Below are 26,592 nucleotides of genomic sequence, written 5' to 3'. Positions count from 1 at the left end.
GGCACTGTGGCTCAAGTAGTAGAGTGCTAGCCTTGAGCAAAAGCAGCTCAGGGACAGTGCCTAGGCCCTGAGTTCAAGCCCCAGGGCTGGCAAAAAAAAAAAAAAAAAGCAACTGTTTCTGATTCTTAAAATAAAGAATGGTATATGCCAATCAGGTGGCACTCACTAATTTTTTTTTCTTTTTTAAATCGGTCATGGGGCTTGAATTCTGGGCCTGAGCACTGTCCCTCAGCTCTTCAGCTCAAGGTTAGCGCTCTACCACTTGAGCCACAGCACCTTCTGACTTTTTCTGTTTATGTGATGCTGAGGAATCAAACCCAGGGCCTCATGATTGCAAGGAAAGCACTCTACCACTGAGCTACCTCTTTCCAGCCCTCAATAATTGTTTTCTGAATGAATTGTTGTCCTATAAACTTCCAAAGTGGAAATTTGTTAGATTCCTCCTAACCAGGATCCATTTCCTTTGTCTGACAGAACTATAATGTTCATTATTGATTCAAGGACCCTATTCTTCCATAGTAAAGAGAAGTTGATGTTACTCAAAATAAACCAATTTATTTCTGCCTTCCCAGAACTGAATCTCAAGAAACAAAAACACTTAACTAAAATAAATAGCTCAATGGTATTCCTATCCAAAGCTTGTTTGGGATTTCTATATCTTGCTCCATAAACTCTGAAATTAAACTTCTCCCTGTTGAGTACCAAAGTAATTCTCTATTGTCTACCTGGTTGTAAATGCCTTCACTCAATTTACATTTGTGTAAGTTAACTGGAATTATTTTGTACTGCTTTAAACCAAAGTACATAAAATATGGCACAGTGGTCAAAAGCGAATCTGCCTATAAATTCTGCCTTTAATTTCTGCCAATGTGATCCTGACTACCAGGAGGATAGGATAAAATGAATGTATAAAAACTACACAACAAAGCCCAACACAAAATGATCAACATGAGGTGTTTATTTATTTTTGTTACAAGATCCTCTGCACTTGAGGCCTTTATTTATTACTATTTAATGGTACTGGGATTGAACCCAGGGCTTTCTATACTAGGCAAATGCTCTACCACTAAGTCATGCTTTCAACCCAGTATGAGGTTTTATTATTCCTTTGCTGATAAAACTATCTTTAACAATTTTAATTTTTGTTTAAAATAAAAACAGCTTTCACTAATACTAATAAAGAAAACACATTACAATTTGAGCTATAGCTTACTAAATTATCTTGGTAAATCTTATACTAGTTTTAACTTTTTCAAAGTTATTTTTTAATTATTTTAAATAAAGTGATAGTGTAATTGGCAATTATGTTAGATCAGCTGAAAGTTTCTGACATATTTCTGTGGTCTTTCAGAGTCACAATTTGATCCATCTGTATAGATTGTGTGGCAGTTACAAATAAAACAAGTTGACAACCTTTGAGATCTTCTATTTACTTGAGTAATCATTATTTTCAATTACTAAACAATGAAAAATAATGACCCATATTAATCTTGTCTAAAGTATCATTTAATTGCTGACTTATGAAATTATATTAACCTGTAGCAGATGTATAGAAATCAAATACTATTTCACTAAAAACTGTTTAACAGTATATTTTCAATTTAAAGAATTTTCCAGTTTTTTAATTCAAATCAGTATTTGTATAGATGTTAAGAGAACACTTTCTACTACATATTATTACACAACTCTACAAAAGCCTCCTTAGCCTCCATGAGCAGAAAATAATGTAGTAACTACAATAATGTTCAGGAAAAAATATACTGAAACAATATTCTATAGGCACTCCCTATTCATAGAGCTCAATATACATTACTTTGGTATGATACATTCTAGTCTAACATCCTTTGCTTAAAATCAAGGTTGAACTCAAGGAAAATGCAATAGAGAAAAATGGAAGGGGTGACATTATTCAATATGCTTTGTACAAATAAACTGAGATGCTGAATTGAAATCATTTTGTATAACTCCTTAAGGACAACTTTTTAAGACTCCAGATATCTGGAAGGTCTTCAGTGAATAAAACCATAGTGAAATGAAGGAGGAGGAGGAGGAGATGGGGAGGAGGGGAGGAAAAGGAAGAGAGAGAGGAAGAGGAAGAGACAGAAAACTCAGTTTCATTTCTTTGCATGATATAATTCTGCTTTTCAAATTCAAAGTAATGATATTATTATCATTAAAGCTTAAAAATTACATGCAATATCCTAACCACAAAGATTGTATTGTTGAACTGAATTAAGTACATATTATGTTTTCTTCTTCCCTCTGTGAATTGAATTATTATTTCTCCTACACTATTTTACTACTAAAATAGTAAAGATTTACTAAGTTCACAAGACTTAGTTTAAAGGAAAATAGCAAGATGCACTACCCTCTAAATCATGTGAACCTCATTTTAAACTAATCTATAAAAATCAAGATTAGAGAAAAAACATGTGCATAGTTATATATGTGTGTGTAGTCTTTGTTTACTTTAAAGCCTTAAGATATTTAAAGTGGGAATAATTTTAAAATAGTATTTGTACATATTTTTTTAGAAAGACATGCACTAATAAAAATCATAGCTATACATTTCCTTTCTTCTTATTTGCTTCAGAAGAATAATGTAAAAACTTCTGGAGACAATTATTCATAGATAAATTTCATAGAAAAAAACTTAAGGTAAATTTTACATATTCTTAATTTCCAATTTTGCTGTGTTTTTCATATAAACCCAGACCAAACAATAATTAGAAAACTCAATCTTTTTCTTTAAGAGAGAGAGTGTGTGTGTGTGTGTGTGTGTGCGTGCGTGCATGCGTACGTGCGTGTGTGTGCGTGTGTGTGTGTGTGTGTGTGTGTGTGTGTGTGTGTGTGTGTGTGTGTCTCTAAGTGTTATCCTTTAGCTTTTTTACTCAGGCTAGTGCTCTATCATGTGAGCCACAGCTCTACTTCTGAATTTTTTTTTTTTTTGAGTAGTTTATTGGATATAAGTCTCACAGACATTCCTGCCTGGGCTGGCTTCAAACCATGATCCTCAGATCTCCTACTCCTGAGTTGCTAGAATTACAGGTATGAACCACAAATACCCAGCATAAAACTCAATTTTTACAAATAGATGACATTTTGGGGGGGAGGAGGGTCGGTTCTGGGGCTTGAATACTGGGCCTGGGCACTGTTCCTCAGCTCTTCAGCTCAAGGCTAGAGCTCTACCACTTGGTCCACAACACCACTTCCGGTTTTCAAGGTAGCTTCCAGTTTCCTGAGTAGTTAGGATTACAGGCTTGAGCCACCAGCACGCCCAAACTGATATCTTTCTTATCTTTATTTCTTTAGTCATTAATATAAAGCATGCATATTACTTATAAAACCTAAAGGTATGATGTTAATATGTGTATATAGATAATACATAATATTTACAATCATGAAGTAATTTCCAGACAATCTTCAATCTAAAAACATTTTATTCTGAAAGAAAATACATAATTATCAATCATATCAACCTTTGCTTTAGTTAAAAAAGAAATTATAGGGATTGGAAAGGTGGCTCAGTGGTAGAGTGCTAGCTTTGAGCTGAAGAGCTGAGGGACACATCCAGGCCCAGAGTTCAGGCCCCACTACCAACAAAAAAAAAGAAAAAAAGAAATTATAGCAGCCATTATGGAAATCAGTATGAAGGTCCTTTTAAAAACTAAAAATAATTGGGCACTGGTAGCTCACACCTGTAATCCTAGCTACTGAGGACCTGAGGACTGCTGTTCAAAGCCAACCCAGGCAGGAAAGTCCATGAGATTCTTTTTTTTTTTGTTTGGGTCCAGTCGTGGGGCCTGAACTCTGGGCCTGGGCTCTGTCCCTCAGCTCTTCAGCTCAAGGCTAGCGCTCTACCACTTGAGCCACAGCGCCACTTCTGGCTTTTTTCTTTTTGCTTATGTGGTGCTGAGGAATCGAACCCAGGGCTTCATGCATGCAAGGCAAGCACTCTACCACTGAGCCACCTTCCCAGCCCCGTCCATGAGATTCTTATCTCCAATTAATCAACAAAAACCTGAAGTGACCCTGTCGTTCTAGCCTTGAACAAAAAGAGCTTGGGGGACAGAGCCCAGTCCCTGAGTTTAAGCCTCATGACCAATTAAAAAAAAAAAAACACTAAAAATAGAACTGCCATATGATTTTGCTAAGCTATACCATTCTGGGGGCCTCTACCCAAAGGAACAGATCAACATACAACAGAGATAGCTGCACACTCATGTTTACAGCAGTACTATTCATAATATCCAAGCTATGGAATCATCTACAGACCCAACAATCAGTAAGTAGACAGAAAGAATGTGATACATATATTCAATGGAGTACTTTTCAGCCATAACAAAAAGTTTGAAATTAAGTTAGTTGCAAGAAAATGGATGGTACCAGAAACTATCATCTTGAGCAAGGTAAGCTCAGAAAGATATCATTTGAACTCCTATGAGAGATCTAGACTTAAAATAATAAGTAAGCATCATAATATAGTGTGATTTTAAATAGGGGGCTGTTGGGGGGAAAACAGTAACATGGAGGAAGAAAGAAGACAGAGGTGAGAGGTGAATATGATCAAAAGTACATTATATATGCATGAAAATAGCATAAAGAAATCCATGAGAAAAGAGAGGAACAGAGGGGCTAAAGAAAGACATAGAGGGAGTAAATTTGATCGAAGTACATTATATGCACTAAGTAAATATCACAAAGAAACCCCTTTGTATATTAATTTACACAAATAAAAATGTGAAAACCTGCTCGCTTCAGTAGCACATATACTAAAACTGGAATGATACACAGAATTAGTATGGCCCCTGCACAAGGGTGACACACAAATGTGTGAAGCATTCCTTATTTCTTTAATGTGGAAAAAAATGAGATCTTTCTTTTACATGTCTTCTGTAAGAAAAAGTGATAAAAAAAAAAAAACAAGTAAATACAACTTAAACGCTCCCTAGTACCAAAAAAGAAAAGACAAAAAAATGTGATTTAAAGATGATCTGATAAATTTTTACCTATCAAGCAATATTAGCTTACACAGTTATACAACAGTCATCTATAATTAAAGTATATAAGATATCGATATAGTTAAAACTGAACACAACAGGAAAGATTTTTCTTACTTACCAAATCACAGTGATAGCTAATTTAATATTCTATATTTTTTCTCTAACATGTTTTGATACATTCCTTTTTGGTAACTACTATAATCTTTTTTCAAGGATAGGTTTACAGAATAGAGTTTAATAGACAAATCTCTCCATTCATGATAAACATATCTAGAGAAAAACCACCACTTCTACAAGAAAATCAGCTTACTGAATTTCCAGAAGACAGAGATTTACTAGTACTTAAGTGCTTACCTGTAGGAAATGAGACGATGGATTTTTTTTTCAGTAGTAGAGTCTGGGTTTGAACTCAGGTCTTTTTAAGCAATCACTCTACCACTCGACCCTGCCAAGCCCCATTTTTGCCTTAGTTACTTTTCAATTAGGGTCTCAAATTTTTGCTCAAGGCCAGCTTCAAACTATGGTCCTCCTACTTATAGCCTCCAATGTAGATAGGATCACATGCACACCAAACGCCTAGTTTATTTGTTGAAAAGGAATCTAACCAATTATTTGCTTGAGCTGAACTTGAACTGTGATCCTCCTGATCTCCATCTTCCAAGTTATATAAGATTACAAACATGAGCCTCTATAACCAGCCTATCATGGACTTCTTTTAAAAGTTTCTTGCTGGGTGTGGTGGCTCATGCCCGTCATTCTAACTACCTGGGAGGCTAAGATCAGGGGGCTTGCTGTTGAGGTTTGCTTAGGCAAAAAGTTTGAAAGATCTCATCTCAACTGAAAAAAATCTAAGTGTAGCTGTGCATACTTGTCAGACTAGTGTAAGAAGAGTAACTAGGAAGATCTTGGTCCAGGTCAGCCAGAGCAAAGAGTGAGACTATTATCAAGTGTATCAAGTAACAGACAGTCTGCCTACAGGTATGAAGCCCTGAGTTCAAAATGAGGTCCCACCTTTACATTACTATAGTTGCTAACTTATTTCCTGTCTTGCCCATAAAGACAAATATTATAAAAGGATGATATACCACTTAGAATAAACTAAGATTAAATTTAAATAATGAAAAGATGATATAATTTATATAATAAAATAATAATGAGATAAGAATTACAACCTAAGACAAAAATATACAAGACTATTTAGAATGAAAGAATATTTGTAACTTTTGAATAAAAATATAAGTATTCTGTCAGAGGATATATAAAACACTGATCAATACACAAAATTATTTTAATGAACAGTAATATAAATGACAGTAATATAAATGCTTTGAACTGCCAGAAAAATTATAACTATAACTCAAATAGCATTTAAGCTAAGATTCATAGTAACAAAAAAACTTGGAAAGTAACCAAACACTAGGATAAGTGTACTGCATTCCCATGTTTTTTAAGGTTATAATATCTGTTTAATGAAATTTTAAGCTAGAATAAAATAAAAGACATTTTATGTTGGTGTTGATCTTTAACTTGTAGTCCTATCTCCCAGGTCAAAGGGCATATTATTCAATTTCACTATATTTTGTGTAAAACCATTGTAGCGTTGAAGATGACTTTCTGTACAAATGTCACAGTACTTAAAGCTAAACTGGAATCTAGTTTTTCAGCTTCTTAATTAAAATTGCAGTTTAAAATAGTCTGACAATATTATCTTTACTCTTTCCAGTTGAACAGCAACAGAATTTTCACATCTTTTATTCAATCAAGCTTAACAGCAATCTTCTATGAACTCTTTTATTTTTTGATGCACCAAAACAATTCAAAGAAGCAAAATATCTATGCCATAGGAGTGTTCTGTTATTTCTTACTATATATATATGTATAATATGGCATGCTCAAAAATTAATTTTACTTGTGTTACTCCAGAGAATGAAGACTGCATAGCACAAACCCATACAAGAAGCCTTCTGAAGATTTAAGTGGATATAGAAGAATTTTGTTCAATCAAAATCACAGAAAAAATCTTTCTAAATCAAAAAGGGTTACAAAAGGAGACTATTAAAGAAAATATTCTATAAAATGTTATACTGTAAAAAGCAGAAATATTAATTTATATATAAAATAAGAAATAAATACTTGTTGAACAATAAATAATAAATACCATATCCTAAGTGTAGAACTCTATAGAATAAATACCATGAAATTCCACTATATATTTTTTCAGTCTATAATAACTATATTTATACATAAATACCTAGAAAAATCATTAGATTTTAGAACTCATTTTGCAATATGTAAGATTATGAAAACTACAAATAAATTTGTGAAATAATTCACCTAAACTATACTGTACTTGAAATTATGGTAGGCCTTTAGATGATATAGCAATATCCAGTTTAAACTATTTATGTTATTGTTTTTGAAACCAATGTCAGATTTAAAATCACAATATTTCAATAGATCTTATGTATACTTAGCCAAGTGGGTAATTTATATATATATATAGTAATTTCCTTACCATTTCACTCACTTTCTTCTGTAAAGAATATTCAGAAACCTTGAAATATGAAGAAAGAAAAGCTCATTAAAAGTCATTATTGGGCTGGAAGGATGGCTCAGTGGTAGAATGCTTGTCTTGCATGCATGAGGCCCTGGGTTCCATTCCTCAGAGCCACATAAGCAGAAAAAGCCAGAAGTGGCACTGTGGTTCAAGTGGTAGAGTGCTAGCCTTGAGCTTAAATACTGAGGGACAGCACCCAGGCCCAGCGTTCAGATCCCACGACTGACAAAAAAAAAGTCATTATTACAAACTCCTTTGGAGTTTAAAATTGTATGATACTTGATATTTGTTTTCTATGCATATTTGTTTTCAATGCACAATTTTAGATGTTTTAATTTTTTTAATTAAGTAGTTGTAGAAAGGTGTCAATTCCATAAGTCAGATTATGAGTACAATGCATCTTGGACAAGATCACTCTTTCCATTATTCTTCCCCATTTTTCCCCTTATGCTCAAGTTATATAGTTCAGTTTTTACATAATGTACATTGAATATGACTGCATTTACTCACCCTTTCTCCTTCCATTTGTGTGCACTCCTCTTCAAACATGAAATTTTTACTTTTTTCAAAAGCTTATTTACAATAAAATTTTCTTTGTAACAAAAACAATATATTCACTAATTTGCTTAATGTGTATTTATAGCACCTACTATATATACTAGACATTTTTCCTAGGCTCTTGGGATACAGCAATGTACAAAACAAGTCACTGTCCTTCTGAAGAATTTTTCCCAGCAGGAGTGGTGGTAGACTAAGTAACATAAGCACAATATAAATAATATATGTCAGAGTGATAAATACTAAGACAAAAATTAAAAAGTGGGATAGAGAAAACAGACTAAGAGAATTTCCTGTCTCATATTAGCTCTTCACTGAAGAAAATTTGAAGGAACAGATAAGGATAGGAATGAAAGTTATTATAAATAAATCATCTCACAATCCAAAGATAAATCATTAATACTTTAGTACTTTCAATTCTTCTTTGTATTTATGCTTTTAAAAAGTGGCAGGGGCCTGGGAATGTGGCTTAGTAGTAGAGTGCTTGCCTTGCATGCATGAAGACCTGAGTTCAATTCCTCAGTACCACATACACAGAAAAAGCCAGAAGTAGCACTGTAGCTCAAGTGGTAGAGTGCTATCCTTGAGCAAAAGAATCCTAGGGACAGTGCCCAAGCCCTGAGTTCAATCCCCAGGACTGGCAAGAAGAAGAAGAAGAAGAAGAGCCAGGAATGTGGAGCACCAGTGGCTCACACCTGTAATCCTAGCTGCTCAGGAGGCTGAGATCTGAGGATTGTGATTCAAAGCCAGCCTGGAAAGGAAAGTCAATGAGATTCTTTTCTCCAATTAACCACCAAAAAGCCAAAGGTGAAACTATGGCTTAAGTAGTCAAGCACTAGCATTGGGCAGGAGGTGAGGGTGGGGCTCAAGAACAGAACCTAGGCCCTGAGTTCAAGCCCAAAGATCTGAACACACACAAAAAAGGAAGGAGTAACTTTCAAAACTTTTTGAAGGCACTGTTCAAACCATATCACTTTTGCATTTTATGTTTACTAAATCCACAGCTAAATTTTATTAACATTTCTAAAGCACTGCCCAGTTGTAGCTTAAGTTTGAAAGTAATATAATTACATTGACATACAATCTTTTTTATGGATGATTATACACACACACACACACATGCAGTTATGGAGTTTGAACTTCCTAAGCCCACACTACCATGTAAGCCACACTCCTACTACTTTATTTTACTTTAGTTATTTTTTGGATAGGATCTTTTGTCTTTGCCCTAGGAAGGCCTTGGACTAAAATCGTGTTACCTATGGTCTCCCAAGTAACTGGGATCACAGACGTGATTCTCCGAACCTAGCTTATTGGTTGAGATGGGTTCTCAACAATTTTTTTTGGAGGGGTGGCCTAGATGAAATCCTCTCAATCTCTGCCACTGGACTAGCTTGAATTAAAGAAATGGGTCACTATGACTAGCTAGATAGTACACTTAATGTTTGCTTTTTAACTCAAAAATATCACATAATAATTGATTAACAGCACCAGACATAGACGGCTATGTAGTATAGAAAGCTGATACTAATTAGTGAAGTAACTATAAAAGGCAATTACAAATATGATACATAAATTCTATAGTTATGATAGGCGCCAGTGGCTAGGCATCTAGCTACTATAGTTATTATGTTACAGAAAATTTTTAATTGGCTAAATAGCATACTTATTTAAGGAAACTATTTTCCTATTTTCAGGGTTATGAAAATTGGAAAAATAGGCCCAAAATACATTGTTCAAAAGCATTTAATCCTTTTCTTTTCCTGGCCAATTCAGTCCAGTTCAGGCCGAACAAAGTAGGGGTCTATGAAGAAGTGAAAAAAAGAGTTATGACTGGATCATTCTAGAAGAGACTATATCAGCCTGGGTGAGTAGAAGAGGATTCCCTACAGGAGAGAAGGACAGTTCATTGTGGAGAGTCAGGATGGAGCCAGAAATATGATTCAGTAGCACATATGAGGCCTAGGGTTCAATCCTCAAAAAGAAAGGAAAAAAATTGAGGAGGCTGAGGAGGATGACCCTGTAAAAGTGCAACCCAACTAAACGTATTATAATTACATAATTATAGGAAGAAATCATAATTACAGTTAGGATGGACAGTGTGTTGGTCAAAGAATGACATACATGGTGATTTTACAACTAGGTGAATATATAAGCAATAAAAGATTTTTCACTAAAATGGAAAGAAAGGTATCAATTCAAGAAAGACTAAACTAAAATGATGTTTATGATTTGAGACTAGAATTGGACATGGCATGAATTAGTGGTTTTCAAAATACATACAGGGCTGGGAAGGTGGCTCAGTGGTAGATCGTTTGCCTTGCAGGCATGAAGCCCTAGGTTTGATTCGTCAGCACCACATAAGCAAAAAGAAAAAAGCCGGAAGTGGCACTGTGGCTCAAGTGGTAGAGTGCTAGCCTTGAGCTGAAGAACTGAGGGACAGTGCCCAGGCCCAGAGTTCAGACCCCACGACCAGACCCCCCAAAAAAAACAAAAAACAAAATCAAAATACATACAAATAAAAATAAAGATATTACAAGTGTATATATACATATAGATGTATATATTTATATATATACATATCTATATATATATATATATATTCCTTTCCAATATTCAGAAGATCTGAGATCAGTGACAACCCAATGCAGATGTATAATAATGCCCAGATCTTGTCTTGTACATACCACTTCTACTAACAGGAACACTTTCTTTTTTGTCTGTCATAGGGGCTGAACTCTGGGCCTGGGTACTGTCCCTCAGCTTTCCAGCTCAAGGCTAGCGCTCTACCACTGAGCCACAGTGACACTTCCAGGTTTTTTTCTGTTTATATGGTGCTGAGGAATCAAACCCAGGGCCTCATGCATGCAAGGCAAGCACTTTACCTCTGAGCCACCTTTCCAGCCTCAACAGGAACACTTTTAAGATGAAGAAATTTTTTTCCAGAAAAAGATCAGGTAATATACAAGGTGATTATGATAACTTTTATTTTAATGTAAAGATGCATGACATCCATAAATGGGCATGTTAAAATGAAAAACACCCTTGAGCTAGGTGTCAGTGGCTCATATCTGTAATCCTAGATACTCAAGAGGCTGAAATCTGAGGATGTGGCTTAAAGTCAGCCAAGCAGAAAAGTTCATGAGACTCTTCTCTCCAATAAACTAGTCAGAAAAAGTCGGAAGTGACGCTGTGACTCAGTTGGTAGAGCACTATCCTTGAGCATAGAGAGGCTCAGGGACAGTGCCCAGGCCCTGAATTGAAGTCCTAAGACTGGGGAAAAAAGGAACACCCTGTTCCACTAACTAATAAAAAGTAGTGAGCCAAGCCTCATTGGGTCAAGCCTGTAATCCTAGCTACTCAGGAGGATGAGATCTGAGAATTGCAGTTCAAAGCTAGCCTGGGCAGGAAAGTCTGTGAAATTTTATCTCCACTAAACTATCAAAAAAGCCAGAAACAGAGCTGTGGCTCAAGTGATAGAGTGCTAACCTTGAGCAAAAGAAGCTTAGGGACAGCATCCAGGCTCTGTTCAAGTTCCAGGACTGGCACCAAAAAAAAATGTGTATTTTTATAAAGAGAGTATAAACCGATGGCAAAGTCAAAGGTTTCTCCATTGAGAAAGAATCTGGGTTACCAAGAAGAGGTTGCATTCAGAAGAGAAAAAAGAAAGAGAAAATGAGAGGAATCATACTGAGAACCACAAAGAAACAAACAGTATGATGAAACAGAAAGGTGACTGGGTAAATCAGGAGCAGTTAGCTGTCCAGCCTCAACTCCCTGGAAGGGAAAGAAAGCTGAAACCTCCAATGTACTGTAAGCTAAATGGTTTCTGTGACAGATGGTAGACCTAACCGCAGATAAGCCTATACCTTCCCCAAGTCTTTTTTTTTTTTTTTGCCAGTCATGGTGCCTGAACTCTGGGCCTGGGCGCTGTCCCTCAGCTCTTCAGCTCAGGGCTAGCGCTCTACCACTTGAGCCACAGCACCACTTCCGGCTTTTTTTCTGCTTATGTGATGCTAAGGAATCGAACCCAGGGCCTCATGCATGCAAGGCAAGCACTCTACCACTGAGCCACCTTCCCAGCCCTTTTTTTTTTTTTTGTAGTGGGGTCTGAATTCTGGGCCAGGGTGCTGTCCCTCAGCTCTTCAGCTCAAGGCTAGCACTCTACCACTTGAGTGCCACTTCCAGCTTTTTCTGCTTATGTGGTGCCGAGGAATCCCTTCCCCAAGTCTTAAACCTTATTGTGGGTAGGGATAGGTGGGACACTGACTTCTTCAGCATAAGAGACTGACATTAGAGAAGACACTCTTTCAGTCTCCATATCTCAAGAGTAGGGGCAAGGAACTATCTTGAGAAAGGATCTCCTGTTCAAGGTTGAGGTACTCAGGGGATCTAAAAACAAGGACAACCCTAAGTTATGGTTGTCTTGAGACATCCCAACAACACAGGGTCTGGGAGGGAGACAAAAAGAGGTTCATGGAGAAGGAAAAGAGCTAGACATGGATGAGCTGAAAAATTAATGGGAGCCTGGGAAGCAAAAGAAATAGTAGTTACTAGCACTGCCTACTTAATTATGAGCACAATTTCACTGCCTAAGGTTCATTTTAGCAACTAAACTCTTGAGCCTTTGGCTGGTAGAGAACTCAGGTTCTAGGAGCTGCCAGATGTTACAAGGTCAACAGCCAAGCAGGGTGTAAGACTGAACTATGGACACAAAGAACAGTGGAGCTCAGGAAGTCCAGTGACAGTATCTGAGAAATAAAAGGTCATAAGAGGGTGGTTTTAAAGAGAAAGGGTTTTTGATGTAGGCAAGCTGAGAAATTAAAATAACACCCAACACTCTGTAAGTGAAGGGCCTGGTAGTTCTGTCTTCCCTACAAGTACCTGAGGATTAACTACACATGTCTTCAAATGTTCCTTTCTGTTAAATATCTTCAAGGTTTTCTATACCTGAATGGCTGTTTCTTACTTAAGATATAAGAGATTTTGTTGCTATTTCATTTAGCTTCCACTTTAGCTTGTACTTCCTCCTTCATCCATGCTCCTGATTTGTAAATTTGGTCTTTTAATACTGTACCAGTGGTATTGCATGTTCCATTTGTATTTCTTTTCCTTTTATTTGACTGTTCTAATATATCTATCTTGTCCTCAAGCCCTTGTTTTGGGGAGTTGGCATGGGGAGCTTGTAGTGGAGTTTGAACTCAAGGCCTTGCATTTCATAAGCTGGTGCTCTACCACTGAAGCCCAGCTTTTGTTGATTATTTTGGAGATTGAGTCTAATATCACATATTTTCACTCATATGTAGAGTCTAGACCTTAAAATGTAATAACATGACATTATTATACAAGAGGTATATTTTGAAGGGGAAGAGACCAGTAGGTAAAGGAAAGGTAGAGGATAATGGAGTGTATTAAAAAGTAATACACCTGGGCATCAGTGGCTCACACTGTAATTCTAGCTACTCAGAAGGGTGAGATATGAGAATTACACTAGGAAGCTAGCCTAGGCAGGAAAGTTCGTAAAACTCTTATCTCCAATTAACCACCAAGATGCCAGAAGTGGAGCTATGGCTCAAGTGTCAGAGCACTGGCCTTGAGAAAAACAGCTCAGGAACAGTGTCCAGGCACTGAGTTCAAGCCCCAGCATAAAAACAAAACAAACGCATATACATATACATACACATACGCATATGCATATGCATATACATATACATATATATATATATATATATATATGTAGTATAGTAAAACCTACCAAAAACCCACAGAAAAGGAAGTGAAGGGGCGCTAAGAAAGTAATATAGATGCAGTGAATTTAATCAAAATACATTATATGCATGCTCACATATCACAATAAGGCCCCTTTATATAATTAATTTATGCTAGTAAATTTTTTTTTTTTTTGGGTCCGGTGGTGGGGCCTGAACTCTGGGCCTGGGCACTGTCCCTCAGCTCTTCAGCTCAAGGCTAGCACTCTACCACTTGAGCCACAGTGTCACTTCCGGCTTTTTTCTTTTTGCTTATATGGTGCTGAGGAATCGAACCCAGGGCCTCAGGCTTGCAAGGCAAGCGCTCTACCACTGAGCCACCTTCCCAGCCCGCTAGTAAAAATTTTAAAAAGAAGTAATAATATATAAAAATATTGGCTCATAATGTCAATAAGCACATTATGTCTCATAATTTATTTAGAATTCCAATAATTTCTCTGAACAGTGTATTACAATTTTAGTCTATAAGTATTACACATTGGTAATTTTCCCAAACTATTTCCTAATTTTTGTGCTGTCATAAACTATATCATAGTTGTATTTCAACTTCTGAATGTCTTTTTTTTTTTTTTGTCTGTTCTAGGGTTTGAACTCAGGGCCTAAGCACTGTCCCTGAGCTCTTTTGCTCAAGGCCACTTGAATCACAGCTTCACTTCCAGCTTTTTTATTTTCTTTTTCTTTTTGATAGTTTATTGGAGATAAGAGTCTCATAGACTTTCCTTTCTGGGCTGGCTTCAAATTGTGATCCTCAGATCTCAGCCTCATTTGCTAGGATTACAGGTATGAGCCACTGGCGCCTGGCTCTGAGTGTCTTTTGTAATAAATATAAAATTTGTTTTTATATATTGACCTTGTATATTGTGACACTGCCTAACTCACTTATTCATTCTAGCTAGTTCTTTGTAGAAGCTTATTTCATGTAAAATGACTATTTTGTCCTCAAAGATTTAGTACTTTTTCTAGTCTTCTTAAAGAATTTTATATCCAGAGAAAACATTCTACATGAATAAAGGTAAAGTAAAAACATACTTAGATAAAGAAAATCAACCACCAGTAAACCTAGCATAAAAAGAATTGCTGAAACAATTTCTCCAGACAGGAAAGGAATAGTAACAGATGGAAACTTGAAATCAGGAAGGAAGAATGAAAAGTCTAGGTTAATAGTTTATTCTTTTCCTCTTGATTATTGAAAATTATATTTAATTGTTGAAAGTAAAAATTCTAACATTTCTGATGAGTTGTACAGGGAGATAATATGAAGACAACAATATCATGAAGTATGAAGAATATCAAAGTGTCTATAATCACTTACAAGAGTAAAATGTTGCTCCTGTAAGGTGAATATAAGAAATTAATTATGTGTGCGTATGTGTGTGTGTAAATATACATATATATATACATATATATATATATATTTGAAGCCATGAGACTACGTTTTTTCCCCAATAATCATTCTGTTTTTACTTCATTTTATGTTTCGTAAGATATATAAGGACAGAAGTTTTTCTCTTTACTCATTGCTGTATCCTCGGTGTTAAGAAAAGAATTTGGCACATAGCAGACATTAAATAAATGCATACTGAGTGAATTATCATCATTAACTGACTTCTGTATTTTCTACAATACTGTGAACAATTTAAAGGCAAAGGTGATGCATTCATAACCTATATTTGCACACAATACTTAATACATACTTAAGGATTCCATCAATGCTATGTTATCTTAATTTTTAGGGACAAATAAGTTATAATATATAGACTTTACTTATTTTCTTCATATATAAAATAGTCAAGTATTATTTAACAATGATGACATGGAATATTTTTTAAATAAATGATGATAAAATAAAATCCTAGCTAGGCGCCAGTGGCTCACCCCTGTAATCCTAGCTACTCAGGAGTCTGAGATCTGAGGATGGTGGTTCAAAGCCAGCCCAGGCAGAAAAGTCTGTGAGACTGTTATCTCCAACAAACCACTCAGAAAACTGGAAGTGGCAGTGTAGCTCAAGTGGTAGAGTGCTAGCCTTGAGCTGAATAGCTGAGGGACAGCGCCCAGGCCTAGAGTTCAAGCCCCATGACAGACCAAAAAAAAAAAAAATCCTAATTTGAAACTTAAAGCTCTCAGGAAGAGTATTAAATTATATAATATGAATGTTGTCAGCTTTGCTTTGCTAGCTTGTAGTGGTGTTTTACTTACACAATGCTAAAATAGCAAAATTCTTCTTAAATAATAGTTACTTTACCTGTAGTGTTTTTAATGTTTTCTTCAATCCTTCTATTTCTTTTTCTTTTATTTCTGTAGCAAGTTGGTATTGTCCCTTTAAGTAAAAATTTTATTTCAATTACATTTATAAGATAAATATTAGAAAAGGGAAAATATAAGAGCTCAAAAAAAACAAAATCTGTATCTGCAGAGTAAATTACATGCCTATTGAAACATAGCATTAGGCCTTTGTATATTACAGATTTCATAATATGAAGTATCTTTTTTTTTATGGTACTAGGTACTGAATTCAAGATCTTTCACTTGTTAGGCTGGTACTCTACCACGTAAGCCACTCCTCCAGCCCCTTTTGCCTTTGTTATTTTTTTTTTGGTTGGTCATGGGGCTTGAACTCTGGGCTTGGGCACTGTCCCTCAGCTCTTCTGCTCAAGGCGAGCATTCTACCGCTTGAGCCACAGCACCACTTCCGGTTTTCTAGTGGTTATTGGAGATAAGAGTCTCACGGACTTTCCTGCCCCGGCTGGCTTTGAACCTCGATCCTCAGATCTCAGCCTCCTGAGTAGCTAGGATTACAGGCATGAGCCACCAGTGCTAGGCTTGCCTTTGTTATTTTCAAGGCAGGATCTCATTTATGCCTAGGCTGTGATCCTCCTACTGCTGCTTACCCATATCACTGGAGATAAGAGACCATGCCACTGTTTTCAGCCATTTTGTTTGCCCTGTAGCTGGGATAACAGGTACACATCACTCCACCCAAAGTTAGTGCTCTACACTTGAGCCACAGTTCTACTTCTGGCTTTTTGGTGGTTAACTGGAGATGAGTCTCACAGACTTTCCTACCAAGATTGGCTTCAAACTGTGATCCTGAGATTTCAGCCTCTTCAGTAACTAGGATCATAGGCATAAGCCACCAGTGTCCAGCTTAATGAAATATTAAGCTGGGAATGTGGCTTAGTGGTAGAGTGCTTGCCTAGCATGCATGAAGCCCTGGGTTCAATTCCTCAGTACCACACAAACAGAAAAAGCCAGAAGTGGCACTATGGCTCAAGTGGTACAGTGCTAGCCTTGAGCAAAAAGGAGCTCAGAGACGGCACACAGGCCCCAAGTTCAAACCCCAGGTCTGGCAAAAATAAATACATTTTAATTTTAAAAAATTAATCATTTTTATCAGCAGAGCTTTCCTAAGAGAATTTCTAGATAGCTATTGTTTTACATTCTTAAATCTGGAATATACCCTCTTCTCCCAAAATCTGTAATTAATTAGTTCTAAAACTTCCATGAATAAAATATGAGGAGGCTCAAGTCACTCATATTACAAAGTGACAAGAAAAACATCTATACATATCCTGTACAGATGTAACATTTCTTTCCTAATATTCTGAAACAGAATTTGGTTGTACTTTTGAATGTGAAACCTGTTGCTAAAGAGCCTCCTGATTAATAAGGTATATATTTGCATGATGAATGTAAGAATGGGGGAGATTTCTTCCTAAAAGGCCTTTTGCTAAAAATAACTATAAGTGAATATTGTAAAAATCTCACAGTGAATGTAAACATTGTAGCCGAATACAAAGAACATTAATTTCAAGAGTAACCATTTTCTGTATTTTATTCCCAACTTTACTCTGTCAAATCTTTGGACTTGGGGAAGTTGTTTATATGGGTTTTTTCTTTTTTGATTTTGTTTATTTGAAACAAAGTCATACTGTGTAGCTGAGGCTGCCCTTGAACTTATTCTACAACCCAGGCAGGTCTTGAACTGGCATATGCCACCACATCTGGCTATGTCTTTTAACCTTGTTAGGCCTAAGTATTCTCAATTATAAATTGAAAAGGGTAAAGTAACATGAATATCTGTTCATAAGATTTTAAGCAATCAGCTTAAAATCAGGCTCACACGTATACTAGCTACTCGGGAGGCTAAGAGCTGATCCTCACAGTTTGAAGCCAGCCCCCACATACAGGAAATCTCTGAGACCTTTATCTCCTATTAGCTAATAAACTGCCAGAAATAGATCTGTGGCTGAATTGGTAGAGCACTAGCCCTGAGCAAAAAAGCTTAGGGACCCGAGCATTGGTGGCTCACATCTGTAATCCTAGCTACTCAGGAGGCTGAGATCTGAGGATCACCGTTCAAAGCCAGCCCAGGTAGGAAAATCCGTAAGACTCTTGTCTCCAATAAACAACTAGAAAACCAGAAGTGGCACGGTAGCTCAACTGGTAGAGCCCTAGCCTTGAGCTGAAGAGCTGAGGGACAACTCCCGGGTTCAGAGTTCAAGCCTTATTACCAATGGAAAAAAAAAAAAAAAAGGGCTGGGAATGTGGCTCAGTGGTAGAGCACTTGCCTTGCATGCATGAAGCCCTAGGTTCAATTCCTCAGCACCACATAAGGAGGAAAAAAAAAGCCGGAAGTGGCACTGTGGCTCAAGTGGTAGAGCGCTAGCCTTGAGCTGAAGAGCTGAGGGACAGTGCCCAGGCCCAGAGTTCAGGCCCATGACCGGACCCAAAAAAAAAAAAGCTTAGGGACAGTGTTCAGGCCCAGAATTCAGGCCCCAAGGCTAGCACCAAAACAAAAAAAAAAAACACTTTTTTTAAGCAATCAACATTCTCCATTAATTATTGACACTCCTAGTATAATAAAAAATTATAATTACATTCATTTATAGTTTAATTTTTAATGAATACATACCTTATCTTCTTCCAAAGCATACATCTTCATTTGAAACTAATAGTTTTTAAAATTAAAATAAAAATTAATAAGCTGTTATAGTAAATTATATTAGTTAATAAGACTATAAAATATTTTACATCTCTATGTTCTTTAGCTTTAATATAAAGTGAACATGCTACTTCCACATTTAGAAAATAACTAATGATATAAAAGGAGAAAAGCCCATTGTTAAAGTAAATAAACAACTGAATCACATTCAGACAAAAATAATCTCTCAAAGTTTAGTTTTCTCTTCCAGAAATTTTCTTAAATGTCAGAATATTTTGCCATCTCCTCCTAAATAATCTCCTAAATAATATCATGTATCATTTTTAGAAAGTGTAGCTTATGAAATCAATATAATTTGTATTTAAACGTTAGAAAATATGTTCTGGAATTTTTAACACGTGATAGTAAAATAATGACCTTTCCAAAGTAATGACATTTTAAAACAGAGAAACTGAAGTATACATGCCACAAAAAAATAATATTCTAATAAGCATAAGTTATTTTAGTAAGATTGTCAAGGAATAAAGGTTTCTTTGGAAATTCCCTCTCTCCTTTTCTAAACTATTTACTTACATTAAAAAATTCTTTGTTTATTGGGGGGGGGGGGGGGGGGAGGCTGGGAAGGGATGAGAAGGGGAAACAAAGGAGGAGGCTACAATGCTTGATAAGAAATGTACTCATTACCTTGCCCACGTAATTGTAACCCCTCTGTACAGTATTTTCACAATAAAAAAATAAAAAAGAAAAGAAAATTTTTTGAATAATATTGAAAAAAAAAATTCTTTGTTTAACCAAATTCAGTGGTAGAGTACTGATCTAGCAAGTGTAAGACCCTGAGTTTGATCTCCAATACTATAAAACAAAAAGAACCCTCTGCTAACTTTCAAGTATCTAAGTATTCTTATCTTACCCAAAGTCTCTTCTGATGGCAGAGATGACTTGTTCTCTCTAGAGAACACTATACTATACTTGGGCTTTCTTTGCCTTTCAATTAAAACTCTCCTAAGCCTAGTTTAGGCCTATTTCAGATTAAAGGAAGAAAGTCTGTCATTTATTTAAACAAATTCATTCTAAGATGTAAATGATCAGTAGTCTTAACCCACAAGTGATGTAAAATATATAGGTTTATTTCTTTGGATGCATTTCTTTTCTAAACACACACTTAAATAGAGATGAAAACAAAAAGAAAAAGAAAACTAAGGATGCCGAATTAGATATAAGGAAAAAAAATCTCAGAGGATATTTACATCAATGCATTTTCTTACTCTATTTGGAACAGTGAAGGGCTATGGAATTCAAATTAACTGCCTGAATAGTTGATTTGTTTCTTTAAAGTCTTTTTTTTTTTTTTTGGTCAGTCCTGGGGCTTGAACTCCAGGCCTGGGCTCTGTCCCTGAGCTCTTCAGCTCAAGACTAGTGCTTTATCACTTGAGCCAAAGTACCACTTCCAGCCTTTTCTGTTTATGTGGTGCTGAGGAATTGAACCCAGAGCCTCATACATGTGAGGCAAGCATGCTACTGCTGAGCTACTTTCCCAGCCCCTCTTTCTCTATTTTCTACTGGTCTTTCTTATTTACTGATGGGTTAGCCTATGATAATTATCCCTTCTTAACCTTTACAACCCCCTATCTTTTTTTTTTTTTTTTTTTGCTTGTGGGGCTTGATGGGGCCTGGGAGCTGTCCCTGATCTCCTTTGCTCAAGGCCAGCACTCTAGCACATGGAGCTATAGTGCCACTTCTGGTTTTTGAGTGATTAATTGAAGATAAGAATCTCACAGGAGGGCTGGGAAGGTGGCTCAGTGGTAGAGCGCTTGCCTTGCATGCCTAAGGCTCTGGATTCAATTCCCCAGCACCACATAAGCAAAAAGAAAAAAAGCCGGAAGTGGCGCTGTGGCTCAAGTTGTAGAGCACTAGCTTTGGGCTGAAGAGCTGAGGGACAGTGCCCAGGCCCAGAGTTCAGCCCCCACGACCGGACCTCCCCAGAAAAAAAGAATCTCACGGGACTCTCCTGTCCAGGCTGGCTTTGAACCCCAATCCTCAGATCTCAGCTTCCTGAATAGCTAGGATTACAGGTGTGAGCCACCAGTGCCCAGCTCTCTAACTGCATCTTAGCTCTTCGAAAGTATTATGACTAACTTTAATTAAGGTGCAATGTGAAAAAGTTAAGATCCTAGAATACTTTAACCAAAAAAAAAAAGAGAAAAAGCACACATTAGAACAAATGAAAACACGTCCTCTATCTCCAAGAAAAATTTTCCAACCTGCTTTAAAAAGTTTTCCAAATTGCCTTTACATTCTTTGTAATCACTAATTATTCAAAATATTTATTCATTTTTTTACTTTCCATAAAACCTCTTTTCTTTTTGTCTTCTGTGAACACTAGGCACAGCAAGTTGTAATGTTCATGGGAAAAGAATTATAATCTTATAATATCTATTTTTTTACCTGTTTTTTCAAACCTTCCATTGCTTCTTTGTGTTGCTTTACTAATGCTTCCTTTTCATTTACAAGAGTTTCCTATTGTAAAAATAAGGAAAATTTAAACCAAGTTCCTATTTTATCAGTTTAAAACTTGACTGGATTCACAAGTTAAATAAAATTAAAACACATTTTATGCTCTTGAAATGTAATTTTAAGTCGAATTGGTTTTTTGTAATTGAATCATTATATAATATTTGTTTTCATGACCATCTTCATGATAAAACACATTAAGTTTTTTTAGGTTTGGGGCATGATTAATTGGTAGAGTTCCTATCTAACATGCATTAGGCCCTGAGTTCAGCATAATAGTAATAACAACAACAACATTAACAGTACCACCTAATATTAAAAATGACAAATAGTTTTACACTTTTTAATTTTCTTTAGACTCTAGATATAACTGGCTCCAAAGCATTTTTTAAGGAAATACCTTTTATCCAAACTACAAGTATAGTTTAAAAGTAGATGCAGGTCTTAGGATTTCTAGACAAACCAGTATTATTATCCAAGCACAAACATTAATATATGATTTTAATTCATTGAAATACATTTCTACAAATCTGAAGGTACCACTACATACTTTTCCATGTTTTTTTGTTATTATAAAGGTGATGGGGGGGAAAAAAGCTGGGCACTGGTCTCATACACTTGTAATGATAGCTACTTGGAAGGCTGAGATCTGAGGATCACAGTTTGAAGCCAGTATGGACAGTAAAGTCAGTGAGACTCTTGCTTCAATTAACCCCAAGAAAACAAGAAGCAGCACTGTGGCTCAAAGTGGTAGAGTGCTAGCCTTGAACACAAAAGTTCAGGAACAGCACCCAGGCCCTGAGTTCAAACCCCATGACCAAAAAATAAATAGAAAGTTACAGCTACATAAATCAGGTAGAGAGTACATTTCTTTTTCAACAATGTCATCCCTTCCCTCATTCTCTCCCAGTTTTTGTCCTGTCCTACCCACAAGTTACATAGTTCATTTCAACAGTGGCTAGTGAATACCACTGTTGTTCACCTTTCTTCTCTCCATTTCTGTGCTTCCCTTACTCTCCCAAAGGCAGAGGGGTGACCAAACAAGACCAAAAAAAAAAAAAAAAAATTGACAACAAAGAAAAAAAACCTCTTCTTTCCATTTTCTGGAGTTCATTTCAATAAATATTAATTTATATGATCAGAAGGACATAGGCATCTTGTCTTGGTGTTCCTCCAGGTATTTTTAATGCCCATGTAATTCCATTTCTTTTCCTCCTTTTTAGATGCAAGTCATATATGTCTTTAGATCTAAGAAAATTTTTAATTTTTCTTGTGTTTTTACTAATGATTTTTATCAATTCAATTCTCATCATCCTAGGTCTAAAAATGGAAATTACTTTCAAACTTTTATTATTTTTCTCAATGTTTCTAAATGATACATTGATTTAACCATTTTAAAGTTTACATCTACTGAACTCCTATTACGCTGGAAGTTTAATTTTCCTATACAGTCATTACCCCACATTTTCTCCTCTTCTTCCAACAGTTGTAACACAACTGCTCCTAAAATTGATAGTATTTAAATTATTATGATTAATTATTCAGTATTGAGCCATGTAGTATATCATGATTACATTTTTAACCTCATATATTTTGTTTTTCTGAAGTTAAAAATAATGTAAATCCCATACCTAATTTTTAAAAATAGTACTGCCTACTTCCAGATATGTACCAACTGGTTACTATTTTAAGATGGAATAAGCACAAACAACAAAGAATGGAAAATGGAAAATTTGATGAGGAGATCCCAAAATGGTTTGGAAAATCAACCACCTAAGAAATGGTGGCTCAGGGGCTGGGAAGGTGACTCAGTGGTAGAGTGCTTGCCTTGCATGCCTGAGGCCCTGGGTTCGATTCCTCAGCACCACATAAGCAAAAAGAAAAAAGCCAGAAGTGGCACTGTGGCTCAAGTGGTAGAGTGCTAGCCTTGAGCTGAAGAGCTGAGGGACAGTGCCCAGGCCCAGAGTTCAGTCCCCACGACCGGACCCAAAAAAAAAAAAAAAAAGAAATGGTGGCTCAGTGGTAGAGTGCTTGCCTCGCATGCATGAGGCCCTGGGTTCAATTCATCAGCATCACATATGCAGAAAAAGTCGAAGTGGCTCTGTGACTCAAGTGGTAGAGCGCTAGCCTTGAGCTAAAGAGCTGAGGGACAGTGCCCAGACTCAAGTGGTAGAACGCTAGCCTTGAGCTGAAGAGCTGAGGGACAGTGCCCAGACCCAGAGTTCAGGCCCCACGACCGGACCCAAAAAAAAAAAAAAACGAATGCTCTTTCAAGCAAAGAAGAAAGTCTCCTGATAAAGATTATTATAAGCAGTAAAAAAACACTGGAAAATAATTTTTCTGTTCTAGATAAAACAAAAATAAAGGAGAAAAATCAAGTGAATAATCAATTACATTACTCGGGAAGGAAATTATATACCTGATTTTTATTCTCAAACTTTCAGAGAAATTTCTGTAAATATTAAAAGAAACTTTCAGCTGGGAATATAGCTTTGTGGTATAGTGCTTGCCTCACATGCATGAAGCACTGGCTTCAATTCATCAGCACCACCTACACAGAAAAGGCTGAAGTGGTACTGTGGCTCAAGTGCTAAGGTACTAGCCTTGAGCAAAAGAAGCTGGGGATAGTGCCCATGCCCTGAGGTCAAATCCCAGGACTGGATAAATAAACAAACAAACAAACAAACTTTCACAGTTCATGACCTACTGATAATGGTCATCTGTAATAATCCTCATTTACCTTCTTCTGTAGTCTGTGAACGTTAGCCCTGGATTTTCAAGTGAAAAATACAATATTCTCATTTATGATCCTATAGCCATTAACTTAAAAGATATGCATGCATATATGTACATGAAAGTGAAAATTAAATGTTTAAATCTTTTTTATTGCCATTTAGTTGCCTCAGTCTCTTTTTTTATGTGTATGTTCCAGTCCTTGAACTCAGGGCCTGGGCACTGTCCTGAGCTTCTTTTGCTCAAGGCTAGCACTCTAGCTTTTTCTACACAGATACTGAGGAATCGATCCCAGGGCTTCATGCATGCTAGACAAGCACTCTACCACTAAATCACATTCCCAGCCCTATCTCAGCCTCTTAAGTGCTAGCATTAAGGGGGTGCCCCCATGCCTATTTCACGTCATTTATTTTATATATGTATGGACATTTTTATTCATTTTATATATATGAAAGAATCTGAATGGAAAGTTCAACGTTTTGAATTTGTGTGTGTGTGTGTCCTAGAAATTGAACTCAGCCCTGGACTTTTGTCCTTGAGCCTCTTTTTACTCAAGGCTAGGACTCTCCTACTTAAGCCACAGCTTCACTAATGGTGCTTTTTGTTGTTGTTCCTGGTGGTTGTGGTGGTGGTGGTGGTGGTGGTGATACTGTTTTTAGTAGTTTCCTGGAGATAAGAGTCTCACAGATTTTCCTGCCCAGGTTGGCTTGAACTATGATCCTCAGATCTCCCCCTCCAGAGTATCTAGGATTGCAGGCATGAACCACTATCACCCAACAAAATTAGGTCAATAAAAAAGATAAACTACAGTAAAGTAGTAAGAGAAAGTATACAGTGTTTGACAATTTTTCAAGAAATACTTCAATGAACAGCAACTTCTTATACAATATGTATCTTTGATCTCTATATCTAATAAATATCACTGACAGAGAAAATTTTTTAAAGCTTGCTGTTCTATTATTCAATAGAGGAAAATCATGACAATATTGTCTCTAAGCAATGACTATGATATAAACTTAGTAAATGTTCTCCCTAAATTAAGTATAGGTATAATCTTGTTAGTTAACAGGTCATTTATTGAAACTCAAAGGGAAAAATATCAGATAGGATACTCTGAAAAAGTCTCAACTAACCTCTATATTATCACTCCTTACCAGAACTAAAATCAGCCAAGATACAGAACTTACACACCTAGGCAAAGTTTGCCAGTTGTCCACAGGTAAGAGCTAATTTTCAGAGCAGTATGCCTTTGGAGGTGTTCATGATTTCAGCATACTGTAAAAATAGTAAGGATTTCTGACCTCAGTAGGAATCCCAATTTCAAATGATCAATAATTTTCAGTACACTAATCCTGAGGTGATTATCATAAATCTACACTAAAAAATGGTAAAATCTAAAGGAAATGTCTTAGCATTCTTCATGATATAAGGTTTTGACCCCATGAAAACCAAAAAGTCAAATCTTTGCAAAGATTAGAAAGGGTTATTTTGAAATACCTACAATTAGCTCCAGCATATGAAGAAAGCATGATTAGTAAATTATAAGACATAAACTCTTTCAGGACACTTGCTGGACAGACACTTGGTGGCACCAGAGGACCTCAACAGAACTTCACAAAAAATTTAATTGCAACTACCTATCAGACAAAGGATAGATTGAAAACTGCACTAAACAAGCACTGATGGAAACTTTTACTAAGATTGCTAATGATGTTCCTGTTAGGTATTTCATCTGTCATCAGACCCAACCTAATGAAACTGTTATCCTTGCAAATTCGAACTTCAGGATGCCTAACAGATTTTCTAAAATTAGCCCCTGTACTGGGTCTGGGACGTGATATTATCATTCCTTACTTCTTTCTAGAATGGACTGACATTTCTTGCCAAAGAACTACCATTCTGAGCATAAAAAAAAACAACAACAATTTTCTTTGTGTGATCATACCCCTGAGGTTTTCGCCAGTGAAAGGCACTGAGACTGTTATTAAATAAATTTGAAAAGCCTTGTCATTTATTTAGAAATTCATTGCCCCTATATAAAAATGGAAAAGTACAATGGTACATTCTTTTATCCTTGATCTTAGAATCCTTCCTGAGACTATGAGGTCTATGATTTTCAGCATATTAATCTTGTTAGAGGTTGCTCTATAAAACTGGCTACTTTCCCCTGATCTGAACCATCTGCTTACTTTAAACAAACCTGGTAAAATATTGAAGGGATTAATGAAATTTTCTTAAGAATGTTATCAATAAACATAAGCTCACTTTCTCTTCATGATCTAAAATTCAGTGATGATGTCTTCTATAAATGAAGCCAGAAATAAAACAAAACACCTTGAAACCATGTTTTAACATTTCTATCGGGTGCAATAACTAAACTCCAGGGCATAGATCCCTGGGTTCACATCTCCTTCAGGGATGAGGAAGTTGGTTTTTTTCTGCCAAGGATATTTATAATATCATTACAAGTCATACAATATTATCAGTACAGGCAGCTACCAGCCAATGAGAAGCTTTTCC

General features: G+C 36.2%; 1 protein-coding gene and 1 non-coding gene across 2 annotated transcripts in view; one reads left to right on the top strand and one right to left on the bottom strand.

Annotated features, from left to right (window-relative positions):
• Positions 1 to 26,592, bottom strand: part of Ccdc73 (coiled-coil domain containing 73) — a 104,073-nt gene that overhangs the window by 58,809 nt on the left and 18,672 nt on the right. The window contains exons 3-6 of the mRNA XM_042691502.1: positions 21,274 to 21,345; positions 18,799 to 18,834; positions 16,129 to 16,203; positions 7,519 to 7,557 (exon numbers count right to left, since the gene is read on the bottom strand). Coding sequence (XP_042547436.1) covers positions 7,519 to 7,557; positions 16,129 to 16,203; positions 18,799 to 18,834; positions 21,274 to 21,345 — 222 coding nt within the window. The remainder of the gene's footprint in view (positions 1 to 7,518; positions 7,558 to 16,128; positions 16,204 to 18,798; positions 18,835 to 21,273; positions 21,346 to 26,592) is intronic.
• LOC122117932 lies at positions 4,749 to 4,853 on the top strand. Its single transcript, XR_006149252.1, has one exon. It is a non-coding gene; the product is annotated as a U6 spliceosomal RNA (small nuclear RNA).

This window comes from Dipodomys spectabilis, unplaced genomic scaffold (genome assembly GCF_019054845.1).
Source record: "Dipodomys spectabilis isolate Male_0828 unplaced genomic scaffold, ASM1905484v1 ptg000145l, whole genome shotgun sequence".
In the NCBI taxonomy this organism is placed as follows: Eukaryota; Metazoa; Chordata; class Mammalia; order Rodentia; family Heteromyidae; genus Dipodomys; species Dipodomys spectabilis.
The sequence above is the reverse complement of the archived record's forward strand: the minus strand, read 5'-3'. Positions and strand labels throughout refer to the sequence as shown.